Source organism: Leucoraja erinacea, chromosome 35 (genome assembly GCF_028641065.1).
Source record: "Leucoraja erinacea ecotype New England chromosome 35, Leri_hhj_1, whole genome shotgun sequence".
NCBI lineage: Eukaryota > Metazoa > Chordata > Chondrichthyes > Rajiformes > Rajidae > Leucoraja > Leucoraja erinaceus.
This window is the reverse complement of record NC_073411.1, coordinates 12,774,593-12,802,183: the sequence shown is the minus strand read 5'-3', so window position 1 is coordinate 12,802,183 and position 27,591 is coordinate 12,774,593. Positions and strand designations below refer to the sequence as shown.

Below are 27,591 nucleotides of genomic sequence, written 5' to 3'. Positions count from 1 at the left end.
TTATGGAAGTCGCGTCCTTCGAGACCTTTTGGTGACGGGGTAATTTACAAACTCAAAGTGCCTTTGTCGGTCGCGGTTGGGGAAGAGAGGCTCCCCTTTGAACAGTCTTTTCATGAAGTGGACTTCTCTCTGGTTCTGCCTGGTCTTGGTTGCTTTCCTGGGCTGGCCTTTCCTGGTGAATGCCATGTACCATCCTTCATATTTGGTGTTCCTCAATGCTGTGTAGTTATTTTCCAGCAATATCTCCGTGAAAATGCAGTCCTTGCCCTTGCCGACCAGCTGCAAAAATAATCAAACAGGGCGGTCAATAAATGCAGAGGAACCTCGACCACATTGCTCACATTGAATGGCGGTGCTGGCTCGAAGGGCCGAATGGCCTACTCCTGCGCCTGTTGTCTATTGACCACGAATTGGTCAGCTATCCCTTCTCTCCAGAGATGCTGCCTGTCCCATTGAGTTATAGACAATAGACAATAGATGCAGGAGTAGGCCATTCGGTCCTTTGAGCCAGCACCGCCATTCAATGTGATCATGGCTGATCATCCCCAATCAGTACCCCGTTCCTGCCTTCTCCCCATATCCCCTGACTCCGCTATTTCAAAGAGGACTGCAGATTTTTGTGTCTAGGGTTTAAACCAGCATCTGCAGTTCCGTGCTACACAATATCCTGTAACTCGTTTTCCCAAATTCTGAAGTGTAAACAGCAGGCATTCCACATCCTTGGGATGAGCTACATTGCAACGCAAACAGCCAGGCTTGGAATGACACAAAATGCTGGAGTAACTCAGCGGGTCAGAGCATCTCGGGAGAAAAGGAATAGGTGACATTTCGGGTCGAGAATCCTTCTTCAGACCCACAACATCACCTATTCCTTCTCTCCAGATATGTTGTCGTAACTCCAGACCCGTTGAGTTACTCCAGCTTTTTGTGTCTATCTTTGGTTTAAACCAGCATCTGCAATTCCCTCCTAGGCAATGCTCGGAAATGCTGGTTCACCCTTGCTTATGGCCCTGTCCCACGGAACAAGTTCATTCTAAGAGTTCTCCCCGAGTTTGTCCTGATTCGAACTCGGAGATTTACGCTCGTCGGTACTCGGGACTCTCGTGGACATTTATCAACGTGTTGAAAAATCTTCATGAGTCTTCCCGTGATTACCTGCCGTTAGCGAGTCTTCCCGAGTACCTGCCGTTAGCGTTACGAGCCGCTAAGAGACGTCCCTGAGCTCCGACGTACCCGCTACGTTCATTCTCCGAGCTTACCACGAGTTTGATTTTTTTAAAACTCGGGAGAGCTCTTCGAATGAACTTGTACAGTGGGATAGGGCCATTAGTATTTCAATCGGGCTCCAGGATTAAACTAATCATTATCACCATTGTTGAGTTCCCCACCATCAACATCCAGGGCAGTAACTCCCTGGAAATGATTCCACCCAGAAATTGTCACAGGTCTGCTCCACTAGGGTGAAACTTTTTATTTTTTGCAAAAATTGATTCATGTTCACAGCTAAAGTATATCATAGTGACTCGAGTCATAGAGTGACACAGAGTGGAAACAGGCCCTTCGGCCCAACTTGCCCACTCTGGCCAACAATGTCCCAGCTACACTTGTCCCACCTGCCCGCGTTTGGCCCATATCCCTCCAAACCTGTCCTATCCTATCCATGCACCTGGACAAAAAATGCTGGAGAAACTCATCCAAAATCAGTTGCCAGTTCCTGCTTTTCCCCCATATTCCTTGATTCCGTTAGCCCTAAGAGCTACTGTAAATCTAACACTCTCTTGAAAACATCCAGTGAATCGGCCTCCACTGCCTTCCGTGGCAGAGAAGTCCACAGATCCACAACTCTCTGGGCGAAGAAGTCTTTCCTCATCTCAGTCCTTATTTATAGTGAAGCGAGTGTTACTACATGATCTTTTCGCCGAACACCCCCGCTCGGTCCGCATTAACCAACCTGGCGGCTCAACACTTCAACTCCCCCTCCCATTCCGAATCCGACCTCTCTGTCCTGGGCCTCCTCCACGGCCAGAGTGAGCTCCACCGGAAATTGGAGGAGCAGCACCTCATATTCCGCCTGGGCAGTCTGCACCCTAGCGGCATAAACATTGAATTCTCCAATTTCCGGTAGCCCTTGCTGTCTCCTCCCCTTCTCAGCTCTCCCTCAGCCCTCGGGCTCCTCCTCTTCCCTCTTCCTTTCTTCTGAAGAACCCTTCTTCAGACTGAAGGAAATAGGTAACGTTTCGGGCCGAAACCCGGAAGGGTTTCGGCCCGAAACGTTGCCTATTTCCTTCGCTCCATAGATGCTGCCGCACCCGCTGAGTTTCCCAAGCACTTTTGTATACCATTGCTACATCAATCTACAGGCTACTGGAGCTGGTATTGCAGGGAGCTGGGTGATATCTACTGCGGTTTGAGCTGGGCCTCTGCCACTTCCAGACGCTAGTGATCATCACACCCCAGCTTCATCGCTCACACTTACCATATAATATAACCATATAACAATTACAGCACGGAAACAGGCCATCTCGACCCTTCTAGTCCGTGCCGAACACATAATCTCCCCTAGTCCCATATACCTGCGCTCAGACCATAACCCTCCATTCCCTTCCCATCCATATACTATCCAATTTATTTTTAAATGATAAAAACGAACCTGCCTCCACCACCTTCACTGGAAGCTCATTCCACACAGCTACCACTCTCTCTGATTAAAGAAGTTCCCCCCTCATGTTAACCCTAAACTTCAGTCCCTTAATTCTCAAGTCATGTCCCCTTGTTTGAATCTTCCCTACTCTCAGTGGGAAAAGCTTTTCCACGTCTATCCCTCTCATCATTTTAAAAACCTCTATCCAGTCCCCCCTTAACCTTCTGCGCTCCAAAGAATAAAGCCCTAACTTGTTCAACCTATCTCTGTACCTTAGTTGCTGAAACCCAGGCAACATTCTAGTAAATCTCCTCTGTACTCTCTCTATTTTGTTGACATCCTAAAGGTTTTGTTGACATACCTTTCCAACAAGCTTCCCTCTTCTGTTCATGCAAATGTAATGTCCCGTCTCCGCGCCCCGAATACGCACTCGACTGTCGAACGTGTCCGTTTCCACCAGTAGTTTGGCTGCAAGGAATAGAACGCTCCAGATAAACTTGTAGCAAGGGAACTCGAGACGCTGGTTTAAACCAAAAAGAGACACAAAAAAGCTGGGGCAACTCAGGCAGTGTCTCCGGAGAGAAGGAATGGGCGACGTTTCGGGTCGAGTCTGAAGTAGGGTCTTGACCCCGAAAGGCCACCCATTCTTTCTCTCCAGAGATGCTGCCTGTCCCGCTGAGTTCCTCCCCCAGATTTTTGTGTCTATCTTCCATTAAACTTGTGGCCGACTCAGGAGAGGTCAGGATAGTTTCAGGATCAGGGTCACAGTTTAAGGATAAGGGGGAAATCTTTTAGGACCGAGATGAGGAAAACATTTTTTTTCACACACACAGAGAGTGGTGAATCTGTGGAACTCTCTGCCACAGAAGGTAGTTGAGGCCACACAGTTCTTATAGAAACTTACAGAATTCTTAAGGGGCTGGACAGGCTAGATGCAGGAAGTTGGGGGAAGTCCAGAACAAGGGGTCACAGTTTAAGGATAGAAACATAGAAACATAGAAAGTAGGTGCGAGAGCAGACCACCAGGTCCATCGAGCCCGCACCGCCATTCGCTCATGGCTGAACACTAAACAGACACACTTACCCACAAACAGTAGACACAAGACACAGAACACAAGACACTACCCTCCCCTTTATACCGCTATCACCCCTCTCCACCCCAAGAACCTCGTGATAAGGGGGAAATCTTTTAGGACCGAGATGAGAGAACAAATTCACACAGAGAGTGGTGAATCTGTGGAATTCTCTGTCACAGAAGGTAGTTGAGGCCACAGTTTTCATTGGCTATATTTAAGAGGGAGTTAGATGTGGCCCTTGTGGCTAAAGGGATCAGGGGGTATGGAGAGAAGGCAGGTACAGGATACTGAGTTGGATGATCAGCCATGATCATATTGAATGGCGGTGCAGGCTCGAAGGGCCGAATGGCCTCTACTCCTGCACCTATTTTCTATGTATCTATCTATCTATGTGGGACAGGGGCATGTGGGACAGCAGTATAAATCTGCAGAGGCAGCAGCATTAACATCCTCACCATATTTGCTGCCATCTTCAGCGGTTGCGTTGATTCTCTTGCCGAGGATCTGGACGTGCTTTCCGCTGGTGCGACTGTACAGCTGGTAAACGCGGATGTGTCTCCTGCTCAGTTGGTCGGTGTTCCGGGCGTGATCTCTGACGTGCTGATTAAAATTAGGAGACGATTGATTCTCCCCCTTTTTAGTTTGCAAAAGGAGAAATAAAATCAATTTGCTTTTACTGTGCCGGAGCCTGGCGGTCGGGCGCTGTTCACACCGTGTGTCCCAGCCCTGGTCTCTCTCTCTCCGTCCCGTCACCACCTCATCACCTCCTGGCTTCCAGCGCAGGTTGGGTCTATTCCTGAAGGGCAGCCGAACCCCAACCTCACCATCCCACCCCTTATCACCCTCACCCGCCCAAACCACACACCCTTGACATCAACTATCCATCATAATACCATGACACCATGACTGGTGTCATGGTACACCAGTCATTGAAGGTAGGCATGCAGGTGCAGCAGGCAGTAAAGAAAGCAAATGGTATGTTGGCTTTCATAGCAAGAGGATTTGAGTATAGGAGCAGGGAGGTTCTACTGCAGTTGTACAGGGTCTTGGTGAGACCACACCTGGAGTATTGCGTACAGTTTTGGTCTCCAAATCCGAGGAAGGACATTATTGCCATAGAGGGAGTGCAGAGAATGTTCACCAGACTGATTCCTGGGATGTCAGGACTGTCTTATGAAGAAAGACTGGATAGACTTGTTTTATACTCTCTAGAATTTAGGAGATTGAGAGGGGATCTTATAGAAAACTTACAAAATTCTTAAGGGGTTGGACAGGCTAGATGCAGGAAGATTGTTCCCGATGTTGGGGAAGTCCAGGACAAGGGGTCACAGCTTAAGGATAAGGGGGAAATCCTTTAAAACCGAGATGAGGAGAACTTTTTTCACACAGAGAGTGGTGAATCTCTGGAACTCTCTGCCACAGAGGGTAGTTGAGGCCACAGTTCATTGGCTATATTTAAGAGGTAGTTAGATGTGGCCCTTGTGGCTAAGGGGATCAGAGGGTATGGAGAGAATGCAGGTACGGGATACTGAGTTGGATGATTAGCCATGATCATATTAAATGGCGGTGCAGGCTCGAAGGGCCAAATGGCCTACTCCTGCACCTAATTTCTATGTTTCTATAACATTAGCTCTGTCCTATCAGTCGCGACCCAAAATGTTGCCTATTCCTTCTCTCCAGAGATGTTGCCTCATCCGCTGAGTTACTCCAGCATTTTGTGTCTACCTTTGATTTAGAAACATAGATAAGGGATGTATCAAATATTAAACTGATAAGAACAGATATTACACTGGATCATAGCCAAAAGGCCTACCAGCATCTGCAATTTAAACCAGCATCTGCAGCTTTGTTCTATTGCTGTTTCTGTACCTGTTCATCAACTTATCCAATTATTCATTCAGATCAGCCATGATCACATTGAATGGCTGTGCTAGCTCGAAGGGCCAAATGGCCTCTACTCCTGCACCTATTGTCCATTTGACCTACATTCACTTTAAACCAGCATCTGCAGTTCCTTCCGAACACGGTAACATTATCTTTGTTGTTAACTTCTCCCAGCTAACAATTATCTAATCTACATGTTCCTTGATCTCCATTGCCTTTGTCCTGTTTTCACACCTTGCACTTGCCTATCTATGTATCCCCAGTCTGAAGAAGGGTCTCGACTCGAAACGTCAGCCTTTTCTTCTCTGCAGAGATGCTGCCTGTCCCGCTGAGTTACTCCAGCGTTTAGTGTCTATTAGTTTACTTTAGAGATACAACGTGCGGAACAGGCCCTTTGGCCCACTGGGTCCGCGCCGACCAGCGATCCCCGCACACTAACACTATCCTGCACACACTAATTTCACTTGTATACCATGTCAATCAACCTACAAACCTGCACGTCTTTGGAGTGTGGGAGGAAACCGAAGATCTCAGAGGAAACCCACGCATTCACGGGGAGAACGTACAAACTCCGTACAGACAGTATAATGCAGTATAATGTGGATAAATGTGAGGTTATCCATTTTGGTGGCAAAAACGGGAAAGCAGACTATTATCTAAATGGTGGCCGATTGGGAAAGGGGGAGATGCAGCGAGACCTGGGTGTCATGGTACACCAGTCATTGAAGGTAGGCATGCAGGTGCAGCAGGCAGTAAAGAAAGCGAATGGTATGTTAGCCTTCATTGCAAAAGGATTTGAGTATAGGAGCAGAGAGGTTCTACTGCAGTTGTACAGGGTCTTGGTGAGACCACACCTGGAGTATTGCGTACAGTTTTGGTCTCCAAATCTGAGGAAGGACATTATTGCCATAGAAGGAGTGCAGAGACGGTTCACCAGAATGATTCCTGGGATGTCAGGACTGTCTTATGAAGAAAGACTGGATAGACTTGGTTTATACTCTCTAGAATTTAGAAGATTGAGAGGGGATCTTATAGTAACTTACATAATTCTTAAGGGGTTGGACAGGCTAGATGCAGGAAGATTGTTCCCGATGTTAGGGAAGTCCAGGACAAGGGGTCACAGCTTAAGGATAAGGGGGAAATCCTTTAAAACCGAGATGAGAAGAACTTTTTTCACACAGAGAGTGGTGAATCTGTGGAACTCTCTGCCACAGAGGGTAGTTGAGGCCAGTTCATTGGCTATATTTAAGAGGGAGTTAGATGTGGCCCTTGTGGCTAAGGGGATCAGGGGGTATGGAGAGAAGGCAGGTAAAGGATACTGAGTTGGATGATCAGCCATGATCATATTGAATGGCGGTGCAGGCTCGAAGGGCCGAATGGCCTACTCCTGCACCTAATTTCTATGTTTTCTATGTTTCTATGACAGCACCCGTAGTCGGGATTGAACCCGGGTCTCCGGCGCTGTGAGGCAGCAACTCTACCGCTGCGCCACCGTGCCACCCATAGATAAAGCAATCGAGACAAACAGGTCCTTTGCCCCATTGAGTCCGAGCTGACCCCCGTATCAACGTACACTAATCTGACAACAATCCCAATTTAATTCTCCTCACATCCCTATTGAGGTGTCGCCCCTACAGTCTTTTTGTTTCCCCCTCGAGAAACAAGGAACTGCAGATTCTGCTTTACAAAAAAAAGACCCAAATTGCTGGAGTAACTCAGTGGATCAGGCAGCATACTGGACAACATGGATAGACAGGTCTGAAGAAGGGTTTCAACCCAAAATTCACCTAGCCATGTTCTCCAGAGGTGCTGCCTGACCCACTCAGTTACTCCAACACTTTGTGTCTTTTTTCCATTTTTTTCTCATTAGTTGAGAATAATCTGGTGTTCTTTGTTGTTAGGGGGTTGCTAACTGTCCCGTATTAGCTGGGACATCCCGTATATATTGGGCTAAATTGGTTTGTCCCATGCGGGACCGCCCTTGTCCCGTGTTTGACCGCTACTACTCGGGCAGAGGGGACTGTCGGGTCGGAGTGCAGCGTCTGGCCCCGCCTCACCCGTCCCGACGTAGTGCAGCCCATGGAGTGCAGCAGCAGCACCCCGCCACTGGCCCCGTCTGTCGGTCGGCAGCCCGGCCAGCTGTCCGACCTTCAGACCTTCGCTTACCGCCGACACCACCATGGCCGATCATCGGTGGCCCAGGCCAAAACTCCTCAGCTGGCCCGCTGACTGGCTGGGCTTTGTGTGCAGTCCAGCACCCCGGGCCAACTCATCATTCACCCAGACACGGCCCAGTCGGTCAACGAATTGCCGTCGGGAATTTATCCCATATTTTGACCTTTTGTCCCTAATTTGGGAGTTGTCGAGCCCAATTTCTATTTGTCTACCCATTCACCAATCTATCAAGCTCTCATCCAAATTCAGCTCCTTTTGACTTCCATCCCCTACAGTCGACAGCTTTCCCCATCTACGCCCCATTCACATGCCTCATCTTCTCCTCTGTTATTCTACCACTCTCCCTCTGTGTCTCATTCAATTAGTACGGGTTTCAGGGGTTATGAGAAGGCAGGAGATTCGGGCTGAGTAGACTTGATGGGCCGAATGGCCTAATTCTGCTCCGATCCCTGATGAACACGCCTGTTTGAAACATAGAAAATAGGTGCAGCAGGAGGCCATTCGGCCCATCGAGCCAGCACCGCCATTCAATATGATCACGGCTGACCATCCAGAATCAGTACCCAGTTCCTGCTTTCTCCCCATATCCCTTGATTCCGTTAGCCCTGAGAGCTAAATGTAACTGTGACTCTGTGGCAGTGAATGCCACATGGCTCTGCCCGTTCCCCAAAATACAGGAAGATTATTAGATTTAAAGTGGAGGTCTATACTGGAGAGTCCCTCTGCAAATTGCTGCCTAGGTGGTCCCATGGATGTTTCAGAGAGATCTAACGATTCCGCTACCCATTTGCAGCCTTTTCTATTTTTATCATTGAGACACAGATGTTCCTCTCGCCACGGCATTTTTTCCATGCTCCCCGCGCTGAATCGGGCTTCTTATGTCCACAATACATAAATATTCTCGAATCTCACTCGGTTGTTTCACCTGGAGGGTTTCTGCCGAACCTGAGGTCTCTAGAGGTCTAAATTCCACAGTCACTGTGTCGGAAGGAACTGTTGCAAGATAGACACAAAATTCTGCAGTAACTCAGCAGGACCGGCAGCATCTCTGGAGAGAAGGAATGGGTGATATTTCGGGTTGAGACGTCGGAGTCTGAAGAAGGGTCTCGACCCGAAACGTCACCCATTCCTTCACTCCAGAGATGCCGCCTGTCCCGCTGAGTTACTGCAGCATTTAGTGTCTATCTGAGGCTGCAGTGAATGTCCTGGTGACTCACTTTGTTTTTTAAATGCGGACACATCAACCAATTTTTCTTTCTGTCTGAGTAGAGGGGGCCTGGAGAACGGTCGAGTATAAATCAAAAGCCCTTGAACAACCCTCAGAGATCATTCCCTGCTTGTCTACTCTGGGTATTAGCAGTATTTTGGGTTCTTATTACCTAGTGTTAAACCCAAAGTATCTGATACTGTCCTTTCAGAAGAAGCACACTAGACAATAGACAATAGACAATAGACAATAGGTGCAGGAGTAGGCCATTCGGCCCTTCGAGCCAGCACCATATAGGATTGTTAAGGGCCTGGACACACTAGAGGCAGGAAACATGTTCCCGATGTTGGGGGAGTCCAGAACCAGGGGCCACAGTTTAAGAATAACATTTTTCACACAGAGAGTGGTGAATCTCTGGAACTCTCTGCCACAGAGGGTAGTTGAGGCCAGTTCATTGGCTATACTTAAGAGGGAGTTAGATGTGGCCCTTGTGGCTAAGGGGATCAGGGGGTATGGAGAGAAGGCAGGTACAGGATACTGAGTTGGATGATCAGCCATGATCATATTGAATGGCGGTGCAGGCTCGAAGGGCCGAATGGCCTACTCCTGCACCTAATTTCTATGTTTCTATGTTTCTAATAAGGGGTAGGCCATTTAGAACGGAGACGAGGAAACACTTTTTTCTCACAGAGAGTTGTGAGTCTGTGGAATTCTCTACCTCAGAGGGCGGTGGAGGCCGGCTCTCTGGATGCTTTCAAGAGAGAGCTAGATAGGCCTCTTAAAAATAGCGGAGTCAGGGGATATGGGGAGAAGGCAGGAACGGGGTACTGATTGGGGATGATCAGCCATTGAAAGTCGGTGCTGGCTCGAAAGGTCGAATGGCCTACTCCTGCGTCTATTGTCTATTGTCTATTGTCTTATGCAACGTTTCAACTTCTTAACGTAGGGTTGGTTCATGGCCCTGACCACGGATGAACAAAGGAGAAAGACTGAACGTTATTGCAAGAATGTTGATTCCACTGTGGTGGATGTTCATGTTGTATTCTCTTGTGTATTGTGCTATTTCTGATTGTTTGGCTGCATGGTAAATCATATTCCACTGGACCTTAATTGGTGCATGTGGCAAGAAATGTGAACTTGCCCTTGAGTTAAATGGCAAACATGACACAATTACGAAGTGGATTGGGTTTGAGTGCAGTAACGCCTGCCTTTGAGATGATGAAGGAAGCTACTAAACGCAAGGAAACGCCGCAAACTGCAGATGCTGAAATTTGGAGGTAAAGTCAAAGTGCTGGAGAAACTCAGCGGGTCAGGCAGCATCTGTACAGAGAATGGACAAACATTGTTTTGGGCTGGAAGGAACTACAGATGCTGATTCCACAGGATAGACTTGGTTTATACTCTCTAGAATTTAGAAGATTGAGAGGGGATCTTATAGAAACTTACAAAATTCTTAAGGGGTTGGACAGGCTAGATGCAGGAAGATTGTTCCCGATGTTAGGGAAGTCCAGGACAAGGGGTCACAACTTAAGGATAAAGGGGAAATCCTTTAAAACCGAGATGAGAAGAACTTTTTTCACACAGAGAGTGGTGAATCTCTGGAATTCTCTGCCACAGAGGGTAGTTGAGGCCAGTTCATTGGCTATATTTAAGAGGGAGTTAGATGTGGCCCTTGTGGCTAAGGGGATCAGGGGGTATGGAGAGAAGGCAGGTACGGGATACTGAGTTGGATGATCAGCCATGATCATATTGAATGGCGGTGCAGGCTCGAAGGGCCGAATGGCCTACTCCTGCACCTAATTTCTATGTTTTCTATGTTTCTATTCAGAAACCGAAGATAGTCACAGAAAGCTCAGCGGGTCAGGCAGCATCTAATGGACAAAAGGACGAGGTGACGTTTTGGGTCGAGACCCTTCTTCAGACAGTCAGGGGAGAGGAAACCGAGAGATACAGACTATGATGTAGAGAGATGGTGAACAAGTGAATGGGTCAGGACTCTTCTCCAGACTAATGTGGTGAGAGGGTGAAAGCTGGTTTCCTCCGCAGCTGCTGCCTGAGTACAAATACAGTATCACCACTGTATGCAGTATATAATACACAGTGGTCTGTTCCACTGTAATATCTCAAGGTATGTCTACTTTGAAGAAATTCTCCCCCTCTCTCCGACAAAAGTTCAGCACCATCCTCTCTGCCTTTGAGTTGTCCTTTTGTCCATGTTCATATCTCCTTACTTCCCTCTCCCCAGACTCTCGGTCAAGAAGGTTCTCGACCTGAAACGTCACCCATTCCTTCACTCCACAGATGCCGCCTGTCCCGCTGAGTTACTCCAGCATTTTGTGTCTATCTGTGGCTGCAGTGAATGACCTGGTGACTCACTTTGTTTTTTAAATGTGGACACGTCAACCAATTTTTCTTTCTGACTGAGTAGAGGGGGCCTGGAGAATGGTCGAGTATAAATCTAAAGCCCTTGAACAACCCTGTGAGTTCATTCCCTGCTTGTCTACTCTGGGTATTATCAGTGTTTTGGGTTCTCCAAACCAAGTGTCTTCATACCCCTTCTGGTTCAGCCATTGTCCTCTCATGGGGCTATGTGTATGAAAGAACTACAGATATTGGTTTAAACCGAAGATAGACACAAAAAGCTGGAAGATGTTCTTTGGTCAGTCCGAAACTGACCGACATCCCAGCAGAGTGAGATGTCCGTCGGGGATTGTTGGCGACTGGCCCGCTGCAGACTGCAGGAGTACGTGCTGAGGGGCGCACTGAAGCTCGGTGCAGCCAACACCAAGGCTCGGTGGGGGAGGACCACAGTCTAGGGTCCTTCCTCTGCTGGACATGAGGGGGGGGGGGGGGGGGGGTGGGGGGGGGGGGGGGGGGGGGGGAATAAGGGAAGGAACATCACCCCAGGTGCATTGCTCACCGAGCTGTCTGAAGTTTCTGCACTACATTAAGGGTGGTGAACCTGTGGAATTCTTTGCCACAGTGGGCTGTGGAGGCCAAGTCAATGGATATATTTAAGGCAGAGATAGATAGATTCTTGATTAGTACGGGTGTCAGGGGTTATGGGGAAAGGGGTTAGGAGGGAGAGATAGATCAGCCATGATTGAATGGCAGAATAGACAATAGATGCGAGAGTAGGCCATTTGGCCCTTAGAACCAGCACCACCATTCAATGTGATCATGACTGATCTAGTAGACTTGATGGGCCGAATGGAATGAATGGCGGAGTGGACTTGATGGGCCGAATGGCCTAATTCTACTCCTATCACTCGTGTCCTTATGAAACCCCACACACGCACAGAGAGAGAGAGAGAGATGTCCATGGAACCGGGCAGGTTAGCAGCTGCGATGAGACTGGGAAAGGGATGGTGGCTCCCTCTAACATAGCTCATAAACGGCGGGAGTGGGGGGGGGTTTCAGACCTGGATTGAGAGGTGATTAAGCTCTGCCTGCCAGCTTCAAGCAGGATTTGTGCCTCAAAGCCCCAGCTCAAATTAGCTGAAGCCGAACCTAAAAGTGGTGACTGAGTAGTGGAACACGGTGGCTTTCCAGCGGGGAATCTCACTTTTGGAAAATGCACAGCCGTTCCTGCTAATTTTAACCATTTGCCCAGAGATAAGAGTTCGCTTGGTGTTGGAGACAAACTATTTATATCAGGACTAAAATAAGATTCCCATGATAAATTTACCATGCAGGTTAGCACCGAGGTTAGGGGAGAAGGGAGGGAGGGGGGTGCAGTTCTCCCGAAACTGTTCAGAGACCAGGTTAACCCTTTGCACACAATCATAGAGAATAGGTCAGGAGTAGGCCATTCGGCCCTTCGAGCCATTCAATGGCTGATCATCCAAAATCAGTACCCCGCTCCTGCTTTTCACCCGTACCCCTTGATTCCGTTAGGCCTAAGAGCTAAATCTAAACTCAATCTAAAGTCAACTCAGTCAAAATCATCTTAAGCCAACATTTTCCGCCAGACTTTATTCCTGTGGAGCAAGGCACCCCGGCATTGAACCCATGAGAAAATCCTCTCCAAAACACTCTCTTGCCTTTGTGAGTGCTTCTCTACAGCACCTAGAGGTGATTCTTTCATGAGGACATCAAAGCTCAGGGTGCAGGCAAAGGCCATTCGTCCCATCAAATCCCTGCTAGTCAAAACAGGACAAATGGCATTTACCACCTCTTGGTCATTGGCCTTGATGGCTGCAGCAGGCCAGTTCATCATCCAAATGCGATGCAGACTGAATAAACTAAGGTGTTTAAGAAGGAACTGCAGATGCTGGAAAAATCGAAGGTAGACAAAAATGCTGGAGTAACTCAGCGGGTGAGGCTGCATCTGTGGAGCGAAGGAATAGGTGACGTTTCGGGTCGAGACCCTTCTTCAGACTGATGTCGGGGGGGGAGAAAGACTGGAAGAGGTGAAGACAGCAGGCTTGTGGGGGAGCTGGGGAGGGGAGGGGAAGGAGGGGGATTGTAAGGATATTGTCTAAAAACTGTGACTCCTAATGTTACAAATGTTTGTGTGATCACCACTCTCTCGTATTTAGCTGCTGAGAGTAGTGTTTGCTGGTAGCTGGAACTCAGGGCCTCACTAGCCCTCTCTCCACATATGAAATCTTTGTTGATAGTTTTGAACCTCTCCGCTGAGTTCTACTGACTCATATTTTCACGCTGGAGAATTATAGTTATGGGAGATTAAAAAGGCTGGAGTTGTTTCATCTGGAGCAGAAGCATCTAAGAGGAGAACTAATCAGCCCTCTTAATATCACATACCTGTGATTCTCCAGCATTGATAAGTTCCATGTAAGCAGGTTCACCAGACTGATTCCTGGGATGGCAGGACTTTCATATGAAGAAAGACTGGATAGACTCGGCTTGTACTCACTTGAATTTAGAAGATTGAGGGGGGGATCTTATAGGAACTTACAAAATTCTTAAGCGGTTGGACAGGCTAGATGCAGGAAGATTGTTCCCGATGTTGGGGAAGTCCAGAACAAGGGGTCACACAGTTTAAGGATAAGGGGGAAGTCTTTTAGGACCGAGATGGGAAAATCATTTTTCACACAGAGAGTGGTGAATCTGTGGAATTCTCTGCCACAGAAGGTAGTTGAGGCCAGTTCATTGGCTATATTTAAGAGGGTTCTTGTGGCTAAAGGTATCAGGGAGTATGGAGAGAAGGCAGGTACAGGATACTGAGTTGGATGATCAGCCATGATCATATTGAATGGCAGTGCAGGCTCGAAGGGCAGAATGGCCTCTACTCCTGCACCTATTGTCTATGTTTCTATGTTTCTATCTCTGCTGCTAACACCTCCTTCCTGTGGCACGGTGATCTGAAATATACATTGTACCCTTCACCATGTGTAGGAAGAAATTGCACATATGGGTTTAAAACTAAGATAGACACAAAAAGCTGGAGTAACTCAGCGGGTCAGACAGCATCTCCAGAGAAAAGGAATAGGTCACTGTTCGGGGTCGAGACCCTTCTTCAGACTGGAAGGGTCTTGACCTGAAACGTCACCTATATCTCTTCTTTAGATATGCTATTTGACTTGCTGAGTTACTCCAGCTTTTTGTGTCTATCTAACAGCTTCACCATGGCACCTTATGCCATTCATAGAAACATAGAAACATAGAAATTAGGTGCAGGAGTAGGCCATTCGGCCCTTCGAGCCTGCACCGCCATTCAATATGATCATGGCTGATCATCCAACTCAGTATCCCGTACCTGCCTTCTCTCCATACCCCCTGATCCCCACATTCGATATGACTTCCTATGTTACATCTTGTAACTAAAACTAAAATTGTGTAGGTGCAGTATATAGAAATACAATAGATAAAGACACCGTGTTGTATGGAAGTTAGACAAAAATGCTGGAGAAACTCAGCGGGTGAGGCAGCATCTATGGAGCGAAGGAAATAGGTGACGTTTCGGGTCTCGACCTTCTTCAGACTGATTATCTATGGAACGAAGGAAATAGACAACATTTCGGGCCGAAACCCTTCCGGGTTTCGGCCCGAAATGTTGTCTATTTCCTTCGTTCCATAGAACTTCCGGGTTTCGGCCCGAAATGTTACCTATTTCCTTTGCTCCATAGATGCTGCCTCACCCGCTGAGTTTCTCCAGCATTTTCGCCCACCTTCGATTTTTCCAGCATCTGCAGTTCTTTAAGTTGTCTGGACATTTGCTGTACTACAACAGTGCCACATCCCGAAATGCCTACACAAGCTAAAAGGTTTCACTGGCTAAATATCATGTGGTGGGCTGGGCGACTGCAGGTTCTGCTGTCCAGTGCAGTGGTAACACAAATAAATCTTCCGCATTGTACATTTGCCACCAAGGCCGCTCTCTGTATATGACCTCAACTCCATGGGGCACATCCTGAAATAACCCAGCGAGTGAGCGGGGAGAGAGAGAGAGAGAGAGAGAGACATTGAGATCTTTGCCTCTCTTCCTGGGGTACATTTCCATTCTTGCTTTTCAAGAAGGCAGGAACGGGGTACTGATTGGGGATGATCAGCCATGATCACATTGAAATAGTGACCTTCTTAGACAATAGACAATAGGTGCAGGAGTAGGCCATTTGGCCCTTCGAGCCAGCACCGCCATTCAATGTGATCATGGCTGATCATCCCCAATCAGTACCCCGTTCCTGCCTTCTCCCCATATCACCTGACTCTGCTATTTTTAAGAGCCCTATCTAGCTCTCTCTTGAAAGCATCCAGAGAACCGGCCTCCACCACCCTCTGAGGGAGAGAATTCCACAGACTCACAACTCTCTGTGTGAAAAAGTGTTTCCTCGTCTCCGTTCTAAGTGGCTTACCCCTTATTCTTAAACTGTGTGGCCCCTGGTTCTGGACTCCCCCAACATCGGGAACATGTTTCCTGCCTCTAGCGTGTCCAGGCCCTTAACAATCCTATATGGTGCTGGCTCGAACGGCCGAATGGCCTACTCCTGCACCTATTGTCTATTGTCTAAGAAGGTCACTATTTTTACACTTTTCTATAAAGCCCGCATCGCTTCCCCCCAGGGACAGCAGACAGCATTGTAAACATGGAACGGCTTAGAAAGGCATGGCAAGAGTGACTTGCAAATAAAGCCCCTGGATGGCATTGCTGAGACTGGCGTAGAATGGAAGTCAGGGAGCAAGCAGCCCTGTAGAACAGGGAATGGATGGCTCATTTCCCTCCAGAAACATCTCCCCAAGTAAATGTTACCGACATGGATAATAAGGCTTTAGGAAATCTCATTGCTCAAGTAGAAATATCAAACAGGTGATCTGCAACCTCCTACCATGTGTTGAAAACCTTCCTCGACTATGAAGAAAACCGGCTTCGACTAGACCTGCGACTAAAAAATTATCGATTTTTAAAACGGCAACCTATTTTTAGTTGGGGGGGGAGAGTCATTTCTAATTCATTTTCCATTTATAATGTGCATTTCACAATCTGTAGCTGTTCCAGAATGGTTTACAAATATGCAAAGTCAAGAGTGTGAAATAGAGGATAGACACAAAACGCTGGAGTAGCTCAGTGGGACAGGCAGCATCTCTGGAGAGAAGGAATGGGTGACGTTTCGGATCGAGACCCTTCTTCAGACTCAGTGTAAAATAGATACTGATGCTGGATAAACATATATAAACAAAGTGATGGGAGAGAACTCTAGATATATATTCTACTATAAATAAACATGATCTTGCACAGTTCTTGTTTCATGGTGACCATACTCATGTCCTTGTTCATCTTTACAACTTACCCCCTCAGCTGAAGTAGCTTCTCTAGTGATGTCGCTGACTAAACTGAAGCCCACTACTTTAAACCGTCAGTACCAGGAAACATGGGGGGGGGGGGGGGGGGGGGAAGGGGAGACGGAGATAAGGACGAGTGAGGTTTGAAAATGAGACATCAAAGGAGACAAATATCAAGGAAAATGTCGAGTAGGTCTAGAAGCTGACAATGAGGGGTGGGAATAAGTAATTTCTAATTCATTTTCATTTATAATGTGCCTTTCGCAATCTTAAGCTGTTCCAGAATGGTTTGCAAAGTCCATGCCATTCTCAAAATGCAGCCAGTGTTCTAACACAGAGTTAGGATGTGCCAGTCAACTTGCATAAGGCCAGATCCAACAAACATTTTGTGTGATAATGATCAGTAATCTGCTCTGGTGGATGTGGATTGAGCACTGGAGTATTCCCTACTGCTAGATTGGTTTAGTTTGGTTTAGAGATACAGATGTGTATGTGTGTGCGGAATGTGTGTGTGTGTGTGTGTGTGTTTGTGTCTGTGTCGACTTATTACTGACCAAAGTTCAAAAAAATCGAAATACCTTGAATTTCAAACGGACCACCTTCAACTGATGATGTCACAATGGATAGACTCGCAGGGGGAGGACGAATGGCCATTGCTACACGCGGGGCAAGTGCAATTGAAAGAGCACTGGCTGAGGGAGGAAAGGGGAGTGCTGGAATCTTGCATTCGGGAACGGCTTGAGTTATAAGACTGCGCCTCCTGTGGGGGCAAGGTGTAGGGAACGGGTGCGTTGGGAGAGCAGACCCAACGGTTCTGCAATTGGTCTAGTGTATATTAAAGCCCACAGCTAACAATGACCTGTTTTAGTTTATCGTTGCAACTTTTTTTTGCATATCTTTCATTCATTTGTTCCACATCTCTCCACATCACCGTCTCTATACCTCTCGTAGTTTCACCGTGGAGCATTTGGGCCGGTCAGATAGTCTGAAGAAGGGTTTCGGGCCGAAACGTTGCCTATTTCCTTCGCTCCATAGATGCTGCTGCACCCGCTGAGTTTCTCCAGTACTTTTGTCTTATCTAGATGGAGGGGCAGCATTCAAAGCAGCACAGTCCTGTCTAGGGCCGGTGAGAATTCTGCAGAAGCAGCATGGAAACAGGCCCCTTGGGTCAACTGATCCATGCCGACCAAATAGTGAGCAGCTCCATCTTGAGCCCGTCACTATTTGCTGGCCTTTGGCACCTATCCCTCTAACTAGGTCATAAAGTCGTAATAATCCCTGTCCCACTTTCCAGCACCCGGCATAGTGGCAGCAGGTCACCGAACATGTTCAACATGTTGAATATCCAGCAGTGACCAGATAATGGTACGACTCTTTGGCCGACTGCTCACAATCATACGGGCTTCACCCTGCAACAGTTCCACCCTCCAGTCTCCAACCCCCTTCAGTCTCAGCGACATCCTTGTGAACCTGCTCATCACACTCTCTCGCTTATCACAACCTTCCAGGCGACAACAACCACAGTATGCACAATATTCCAGGACTCTCATCAGATCTAGGGCGTTGGATTGAGGAGGGGTCTCGACTCGAAACGTCACCCATTATGCTGGAGTAACTCAGCGAGACGGGCAGCATCTCTGGAGAGAAGGAATGGGTCCAGACACTTCTTCAGAGACGTAAACCCGTTCCTTCTCTCCAGAGATGCTGCCTGTCCCGCTGAGTTACTCCAGCATTTTGTGTCTATCTTCAATATTCCAGGTGAGTTTCCGCCAATGTCTTGTACAACTCTTGTCCTAACTCTTGTACTCAATGTCCCGTTTGATGAAAGCAAGTATGCTACACACATTCTTCACAACTGATAAGGCACAAAAAGCCGGAGTAACTCAGCGGGCTAGGCAGCATCTCTAGAGAGAATGAATAAGTGATATTTTGGGTCGACACCACTCTTTAAACCTTCAAGAAGGGTCTCAACCTGAAACGTCACCGGTATACACAATATTCTAAGCTCGGGCATCGGATTGAGGAAGGGTCTTGACTCGAAACGTCACCCATTATGCTGGAGTAACTCAGCAGGACGGGCAGCATCTCTGGAGAGAAGGAATGGGTCCAGACACTTCTTCAGAGACATCACCCGTTCTTTCTCTCCAGAGATGCTGCCTGTCCCGCTGAGTTACTCCAGCATTTTGCGTCTAATTCCCTATTGAAAGCCTCCCACTTGCCAGAAACCTCATTACTTGCGAACAGTCTCTCCCGATCACAATCATAGTCGTGTGATCACTGCTATATGAAGCCCACATTCAGACGCTGTCTGTCCTTGCTAGCGACAATTCCTTTCATAACCACTGCCCGTCGAAACATTCCCAGCCTGCTCCTGCACAGGGAATATCCCAGGCAGCTGTTCACCAGGAAGCAAGTTGTCCTCAGTTGTTGCCTTTAGATCCTATAGCAGAGCAAGATAGACCAAAGATCCTATAGCGGAGCAAGATAGACCACTCCTGCTAAATGCAATGGGCTGACGTGTAGTACGCAACGGAGCAGAACGTGGGCCTTCATTTCATCTATTTCAGTAACCCGACCCGACCCGCAGTGTAATCAACGTTGCGGGGGAACAGTTTGTGTTAATAAATTAAAATTCTGAAAATGAGGAGAAGATTTTTCCCAAAGGACTTTTATTTTTACGAGGATGTTTCCGTAACCGGCTTCCGTCTCCCGCACTAGTATCTTTGCTCCGCTACGGGATCTTTGGTGCGGAGACGGAAATGGGGCCAAAAATGACCCATGAATCTGCCCACGGCCGTACTAGGTATTTTTCATCGAGAGGACTATCTTGCTCGCTGTAGGGTCTTTGCTTTACACAGTGTGAGAGTCTGGACACTGGCCTTAACTGCCTCCCTACATTCAGTCCCAGGTCTGAAGAGCGTGGGGTCTCAACCCGAAATGCCACCTATTTCTCTTCTCCACAGATGCTGCCTGACCCGCTGAGTTACTCCAGCCTTTTGCGTCTACCTTTGGTTAAGTCACACGAGGGATCCGCAGGAAATTAGACTGGTCATAGACGAGGGGGAGGAGTGCATTTCCAACTGTTGGCCTTTTGGGCTACTGAGTTACTCCAGCTTGTCGCTGGGTGACCCCTGTTTGGTGGTGAGCAGTCGCACAAAGAGTCGCACCTTTTTCTGGTCGCCGCTGGATTTTTAACACGTTGAATATTTTCAGCGACCTGCTGCGACTATGACGGGTGCCGACAGTCTCCGAAAAAAATTGCCTAAGTGGGACAGCCCTTTTACTGTTCTAACCCGATCTGTGCAGCAGGTGACACAATTCTAGTGATGAAACTAGTGCTCAATTATACAAACTAAACGCTGGAGTAACTCAGCGGGTCAGGCAGCATTTCTGGAGAAAAGGAATAGGTGACGTTTCGGGTCGAGACCCATTTTCAGACCCGTCTTGACCCGAGGAGTCACCTGTTCCTTCTCTCCAGAGGTGCTGTCTGTCCCGCTGAGTTACTCCAGCTTTTTAGTGTCTACCTTCGGTTTAAACCAGCACCTGCAGTTCCTTCCCACACACATGGTACTCCAACACCATGGGCAGAAACTTGTGGACAGTTTTGAAACAGTAGGGGGTTGAGTTGCCTCAGTGGTTATGGGTTGGGAGATGATGAATAGCTTGTGCCTGAATGAATTTACAAGGCACACATTCAGTGGCCAGAACAAACACTTCCTGCATGCATAGATTTCCTGCTAAATACATGTACTCCAGTACTTTCTAATGGGTATTCTTATCATCCATCATGTGGTATCTTCTGAAAGCCCTCACCCCTACCTTTGAAAAGAGCTTAAGCTAACTCGACCATGATGGGTTAATTGAAATGTTTTAAGCAAGATACTGACAGGCTGATGAAGGAAGTTAGTTCCCATGGCAGAGGCAGGGGTCGGAAAGGCAGGGACATTCTCTCAGCACTTAAGGCGGGGGGGGGAGATATTTAAAGTGGAGAAGAGGTCTTCTGATGCAAATAAAATTGGGAATACACAAGAGCCCAGAACTGACGGTTCGGGAGATTGGATGATCGGAAGCATGAAAATATGAAAGCAGGGAATTGCCAGACTATGAAGCAAACTTGATCCCAACTGCGTTTAAGTGTTGCTTGCAGTGGGAACAGAACAATGCAGTTCTCTCCAGCTGCAGGTACAGTGTACATTAGGATGGGGCTGCAAACTTTATGGTGGGGAGGGAATTTGTTTCTCAGTTTGAAAATGTATTTTTGCCTAAAATAAGCCTGTAAACAATTTTTTTGTTAATCACCTACATCATTGAGATATGTTAGGATTTAATCTGAGAGATTTCTGCGGCAGAGTGCTCCACTGTTGTGGAGGCCAAGTCAGTGGATATTTTTAAGGCAGAGAGAGTGAGGTTCTTGAATGGCTCGAAGGGCCAAATTGCCTACTCCTGCACCTATTGTCTATTGTCTATTGATTAGTATGGTTGTCAGAGGTTATGGGGAGAAGGCAGGAGAATGGGGTTAGGAGGGAGAGATAGATCAGCCATGATTGAATGGTGGAGTAGACTAGATGGGCCGAATGGCCTAATTCTGCTCCTATCACTTATGACCTTATGCTGGTTTAAACCTGACGGGGACACAAAAAGCAATCACTTTTTTAAGACATGAAGGCAGGAAGACCATGTTTTCTTTGGTAAATATCCCAATGTCTAAGTGGGAAGATAGATACTAAAAGTCGGAGTAACTCAGCAGGACAGGCAGCATCTCTGGAGAGAAGGAATAGATGGCGTTTCGGGTCGAGACCCTTCTTCAGACTCGGGGTCTTGACCTGAGATGTCACCCATTTCTTCTCTCCCAGGGATGCTGTCTGAAACCGCTGAGTTACTCCAGTATTTTGTGTCTTTCTTCTGTTTAAACCAGCATCTGCAGTTCCTTCCTACACACCAATCTGTTACTGGTTCCAGCTGGGTTTCAGTGGGAAGTGCGATCATCTCCGACTCAGTGCCGAGTGCCCCATGTCTCATGTCCACCACACAGAGGTCAAGGCTTCTGGTTCAAGAACTGCATTGAGGCAACGTTGTACGATCAGAGGAGCTGCACTTTGAAAGATGCTCGTGTGAAGCTTGTGTGGGAATGAACTGCAGATGCTGGTTTAAACCGAAGATAGACACAAAATGCTGGAGTAACTCAGCGGGACAGGCAGCATCTCTGGAGAGAAGGAATAGGTGACGTTTCGAGTCAAGACCCTTCTTCAGACTGATAGTCATCCTTACTAAAATTGAATACAAGTAAAGGATTAAACTATTTGGATCAATGTTATTGTATATATATGTTTTGAGAATGTATTGTTATCGATGATAAGGAATTAGAAATTTCATGGTTCAAAATATGTATAAAAGCTGATTGTTGCGAGTGGGGTTTTGGACCAGTGCAGTAACTGGGGCTGTACTGCTGTCCACATGCAATAAAGTGTGTCTGGAAAATGACTGCAAGTTTAGTTTAGTTTAGGATGGACACAAAACACTGGAGTAACTCAGCGGGACAGGCAGCATCTCTGGAGAGAAGGAATGGGTGACGTTTCGGGTCGAGACCCTTAGAAACATAGAAACATAGAAATTAGGTGCAGGAGTAGAGGCCATTTGGCCCTTCGAGCCTGCACCGCCATTCAATTATGATCATGGCTGATCAACCAACTCAGTATCCCGTACCTGCCTTCTCTCCATACCCTCTGATCCCCTTAGCCACAAGGGCCACATCTAACTCCCTCTTAAATATAGCCAATGAACTGGCCTCAACTACCCTCGGTGGCAGAGAGTTCCAGAGATTCACCGCTCTCTGTGTGAAAAAAGTTCTCCTCATCTCGGTTTTAAAGGATTTCCCCCTTATCCTTAAGCTGTGACCCCTTGTCCTGGACTTCCCCAACATCGGGAACAATCTTCCTGCATCTTCAGACCCTTCTTCAGACAGTGAAGCCTTGTTTAGTCTGAAGGAGAGTCTCGACCCGAAACGTCACCCATTTCTTCACTCCATAGATGCTGCCTCTGCCTCACCCGCTGAGTTTCTCCAGCTTTTTGTCTACCTTAGTCTACCATAGTACCCTGGAACTAAGCTGGAGTTCCCTACAGTGTCAGGTCAAATCACACTTATTTCTATAGCACATTTAAAAAACAACTCTCGTTGTCCAAAGTGCTTTACATTGGTGGAGGTACTAATGTTATACAACATTGGTTGATAGATTAAGTACATACATAAATACATACATATAGCCCTCGCTCAGAGGACGTCTAGAAAGGCTTGGGAGTAGAGAGGAGTTTTAAGTCTCGACTTAAAGGAGTCGATGGAGGGGGCAGTTCTGGTGGGAAGAGGGATGCTGCTGTTCCACAGTCTAGGAGCTGCAACCGCAAAGGCACGGTCACCCCTGAGCTTATGCCTAGACCGCGGGATATTCAGCAGCCCCAAGTCAGCCGATCTGAGGGACCTGGAGGTGGTGTGGTGGGTGAGCAGACTTTTAATGTAGGTGGGGCAAGCCCGTTGAGGGCTTTGTAGACAGTGGCTAGCCAACATTAATCCCTCAACTACCAGCACTAGAACAGATTATCTGCTCATTATCACATTGTGGTTGGTGGGATCTTGCTGTGTACAAACTGGCTGCTGCAAACACCCCTGCACCAGTACAGTATAACAATTCAATAACATGAAACATTGTCCATATAGCTCTTCAGAAGATGTAGTACTGGGTCTATCTTAATACAAGAGAGAGTCCCTCATTTTTCATTGCCGAGATTCAATTATAATAAATGACTTGGATAATAAACGAATAACACATAAAGACATGGAATGATGCCTCTAATGTCCTACATAGGATACAGTACAGTCTACACCCCGCTGCTAAATTCAGTTTGATGTTATCACAGCTGATCGAAAAAAGACCCAACACTGTGGACTTAATTGGCTGTTCAATCCATCCTCATCCAATGCACACACTGAGGATTAGATTCATTAAATTGTTCCCGGTCAAAACCAGTTTAATGAAATACATTTCCCCCATTATACAATTTTTGACTCATTTTTCCCTGCAATATCATATTAATGGGGACCCCCCTCCACCCCCCACCCGGAAAATAAAGAAATAAAATTCTTCCTGGTAACTTTAGCCCCATATCATCCTAACAATGTGATATTTTCTGAACAGAATTCTGCACTAAATCTCCACTCCGGTCACTCAGCGCTCGGACTAAACCCGTTTGCAAATGACGCTGTTAAAACAATGTCCCTGAAATAGAATCGATGCCCCGTGATTGTGCGGACCGGCAGGCAGATTGGAGATTAACTGTGAGACACACACGGTGTAATATTGATCCCATCTCTGTATAGATCGGCGGCTTGGCTGCTGCCCTCCCATCTCCCCCTCCCATTCATAAATCCCACACTGAATCATTCCCGGTCTGGAAAACCTTTCAAACCAGAACATCTACAGTAGAAATGCCAGACATTAGCTCACCCCTCCACCTATTGTCTATTCTCACCCTGTTTCCCCCAAAATCTTCAGCCCGGAAATATTTACAGGCTGCAAAAAATAAATAATTGATTTAATCGCTTCAGAGATTCTGTCGCTATTCCTATCCCTAATCCAGTATCCCCCCATCCACATTTAATTTCCGCTCCTTCTGCACAAACAAAAAGCATGGCTATCCCGAGGAATGATACCGTGTTCAAATATGCCGCCAACTTCTCAATCCCCGGCGCATCTTCTCCTTGCCTTGCCCTGCCCTTGCCTTGCCAATGATTAGATCAGCAAACCTCTCCCTCGCTCTCTAACAAGATGCCCCAAGTGATGAGAGACGCTGCAAACTCAACATTCCTCTGGCGTCTAACAGCCCTTGGCTGGGTTAAGGTGTAGTTAGTTTCTAGTTTAAAATACAACCTTGCCGAGCGAACGAGAAGTTCAGCCCCACTTTGTACAAAAGTTGAAAGTAACGTTGCAATTTTCGAGCAGGTTGCAGCTTTTTTCCCCAAGCGATATTGCTAGTCTGTCTGTACCTTCAAATATACCACTGCCAATTTAAACTGTGCTGATTTAAAATGAGCAATCTAGGATGGTGATAATTTGTATATAAAACATGCCCACAACTTACCTGCGCGTGTAAACACAGCAAAACGAACTGCAGGCATCTGTCACAGAAAGAATGACAAAACGTGCATCAATATTTAAAAAAATGCATAACACAGAAATGCAGAACAAAAAAAAAATGCATTGCTCGTATCAATGCACAATGACATCGCTGCAGAATTGCTCATTGGAAATACATCTGTAAATTAAAGAGGAATACTTACAGATAAATATACCGCGGTCGGAGCGGATGCATGGCTGATGCTCCAGTTCCTTACGCCCGAAGCTCAGGAACACGAATGCTTTTTTTTTGTTTGCTGACCTCCGACAGTAATTCTACAGAGGCCCCAGTTGAATGAGAAGGGGGGGGGGTGGGGGGTGGGAGAGACACAGAGAGAGGGACCTGCGTCTTTAATGCAGCCTGCAAACCCCAGGTCTGCAGCTTGGGGAACTCAACGCCCTGCTTAATATATATATATATATATATATGTGTATATATATATTTTCAAATCCTGTTCCAAGCAGAAGGGGAAACTGCAAAAAGCACAATGCAACCGCTGCAATTCTCCGGTCGAAGCTGCCCCAAATATCAAATGCGCATTTTATTATGGGTCTGCATAGCTGCTGTCAGACGTGGAGTTGCCGAGGACTTGAGGTCTCATATTGCCCAGTGTGACGGGGAGACAGAGAGAGAGTCCTTGCTCTTCGCTCGGTGGTAGACAACCGCGTCGCTTTTTTATCCACTGCCCGCAGACGCGAACTCCCTTCCCTCGGAGCAAGGAGGGCTGGTTTGAAGAGGAGATCTATCTACTAGAGACGGTGGAGAGAGGCGCTTGGATGGGGGGAGTGGACACTCTGGGGGGAGATGTCACTTGTTGAATCAAAAGGCTTTTGGCCAGCGGCTCCCGTGGCGTGTTAATGACTTGTCCTGACTCACAATCTATTGGGAGCAGTCCTCGGTAAACACTTTGCCAAACGCGGGGCAATATAGTTGCCGCTCTTGCAAACACCCCAGCCATCTAATCACAACATTGACATTCATTAACAGTGGTGAAGAGATCGCCTTGAAGTGTGGCGCGCCTTTCCTCAGTCGCCAGAGAGAGAGAGAGAGAGAGTGTGGGCTGTTATATTCAATATTCAAGACTGCAGTTGTACAGGGTCTTGGTGAGACCACACCTGGAGTATTGCGTACAGTTTTGGTTTCCAAATCTGAGGAAGGACATTATTGCCATAGAGGGAGTGCAGAGACGGTTCGCCAGACTGATTCCTGGGATGTCAGGACTGTCTTATGAAGAAAGACTGGATAGACTTGGTTTATACTCTCTAGAATTTAGAAGATTGAGAGGGGATCTTATAGAAACTTACAAAATTCTTAAGGGGTTCGACAGGCTAGATGCAGGAAGATTGTTCCCGATGTTAGGGAAGTCCAGGACAAGGGGTCACAGCTTAAGGATAAAGGGGAAATCCTTTAAAACCGAGATGAGAATAACTTTTTTCATGCAGAGAGTGGTGAATCTCTGGAACTCTCTGCCACAGAGGGTAGTTGAGGCCAGTTCATTGGCTATATTTAAGAGGGAGTTAGATGTGGCCCTTGTGGCTAAGGGGATCAGGGGGTATGGAGAGAAGGCAGGTACGGGATACTGAGTTGGATGATCAGCCATGATCATATTGAATGGCGGTGCAGGCTCGAAGGGCCGAATGGCCTACTCCTGCACCTAATTTCTATGTTTCTATGTTTCTATTCAAGTGAGTTTATTGTCATGCTTTGCTTCAGCACAACAGAACATAGTAGGCATTGGCTGCATGAAGCGGTGGCCACGTTAATGCCACGAACTGTAACACCTCCACCTCAACAAAGCACCTTGGTCAGTTCTACAAACACCTGGGATCATTTGCCTTCTCCTTCCAACCTGCTGGTTGTGGCTTCACACCAAGTGGCTGCATGAGAAAGCCCAGAGGTCCCCACAACCAGTGTGGCCCTTTAGATACATGGTCACTGTGGTGGTACAACTGCTGTAGGAAGTAACTGCAGATGCTAGTTTGGACTGAAGATAAGACACAAAATGCTGGAGTAACTCAGCCGGACAGGCAGCATCCCTGGAGATAAGGAATGGGTGGCAATAGACAATAGACAGTAGGTGCAGGAGTAGGCCATTTGCCCCTTCGAGCCACCACCACCGCCATTCAATGTGATCATGGCTGATCATCCCCAATCAGTACCCCATTCCTGCCTTCTCCCCATATCCCCTGACTCAGCTACTTTTAAGAGCCCTATCTAACTCTCTCATCAAAGCATCCAGAGAACCGGCCTCCACCGCCCTCTGAGGCAGAGAATTCCACAGACTCACCACTCTCTGTGAGAAAAAGTGTTTACTCGTCTCCGTTCTAAATGGCTTACTCCTTATTCTTAAAACTGTGGCCCCTGGTTCTGGACTCCCCCAACATCGGGAACATGTTTCCTGCCTCTAGCGTGTCCAAGCCCTTAACAATCTTATATGTTTCAATGAGATACCCTCTCATCCTTCTAAACTCCAGAGTGTACAGAGTGGCGTTTCGGGTCTTCTGAAGATGGGTCACCCATTCCTTCTCTCCAGAGATGCTGCCTGGCTGAGTTACTCCAGCTTTTTGTGTCTATCTTCGGCTTAAATAATCTTTGGAACGTGTGACAGTAGATGTCTCTTGTCTCATGCATCTGCAATTCCTTCCTACACAATTGTAATCGTGTAATGAATGTCCTGCCACTTGTGTCTACCTCTGAGG

General features: G+C 47.3%; 1 protein-coding gene and 1 pseudogene across 2 annotated transcripts; both read right to left on the bottom strand.

The window, feature by feature from the left end:
* LOC129713347 (fibroblast growth factor 17-like) lies at window positions 1-25,171 on the bottom strand. 2 transcript variants are annotated; one of them, XM_055662333.1, is made up of 5 exons: window positions 25,056-25,171; window positions 24,857-24,893; window positions 4,173-4,350; window positions 3,003-3,109; window positions 1-279 (listed from the first exon to the last, which is right to left on the bottom strand). In XM_055662333.1, the coding sequence occupies exons 1-5, from the start codon at window positions 25,085-25,087 to the stop codon at window positions 1-3; spliced, it is 633 nt and encodes a 210-aa protein (XP_055518308.1). In that variant the 5' UTR covers window positions 25,088-25,171. The 2 variants fall into 2 exon arrangements, with proteins under 2 accessions (XP_055518308.1, XP_055518309.1); XM_055662334.1 differs by having other exon boundaries at window positions 4,173-4,317.
* On the bottom strand, window positions 5,432-5,536 carry LOC129713447 (U2 spliceosomal RNA; annotated as a pseudogene).
* Window positions 25,172-27,591: the final 2,420 nt, after the last annotated feature.

Excerpts from the sequence above, each read along its gene's own strand:
- LOC129713347 (XM_055662333.1), bottom strand. The coding sequence starts at position 25,087 with ATGCATCCGCTCCGACCGCGGTATATTTATCT. Across the intron at positions 4,351-24,856 it reads TGCTGTGTTTACACGCGCAG|GGGGAGAATCAATCGTCTCC; the intron begins GTAAGTTGTGGG and ends CAAACTAAAAAG. Across the intron at positions 3,110-4,172 it reads TGAAGATGGCAGCAAATATG|CCAAACTACTGGTGGAAACG; the intron begins GTGAGGATGTTA and ends TATTCCTTGCAG.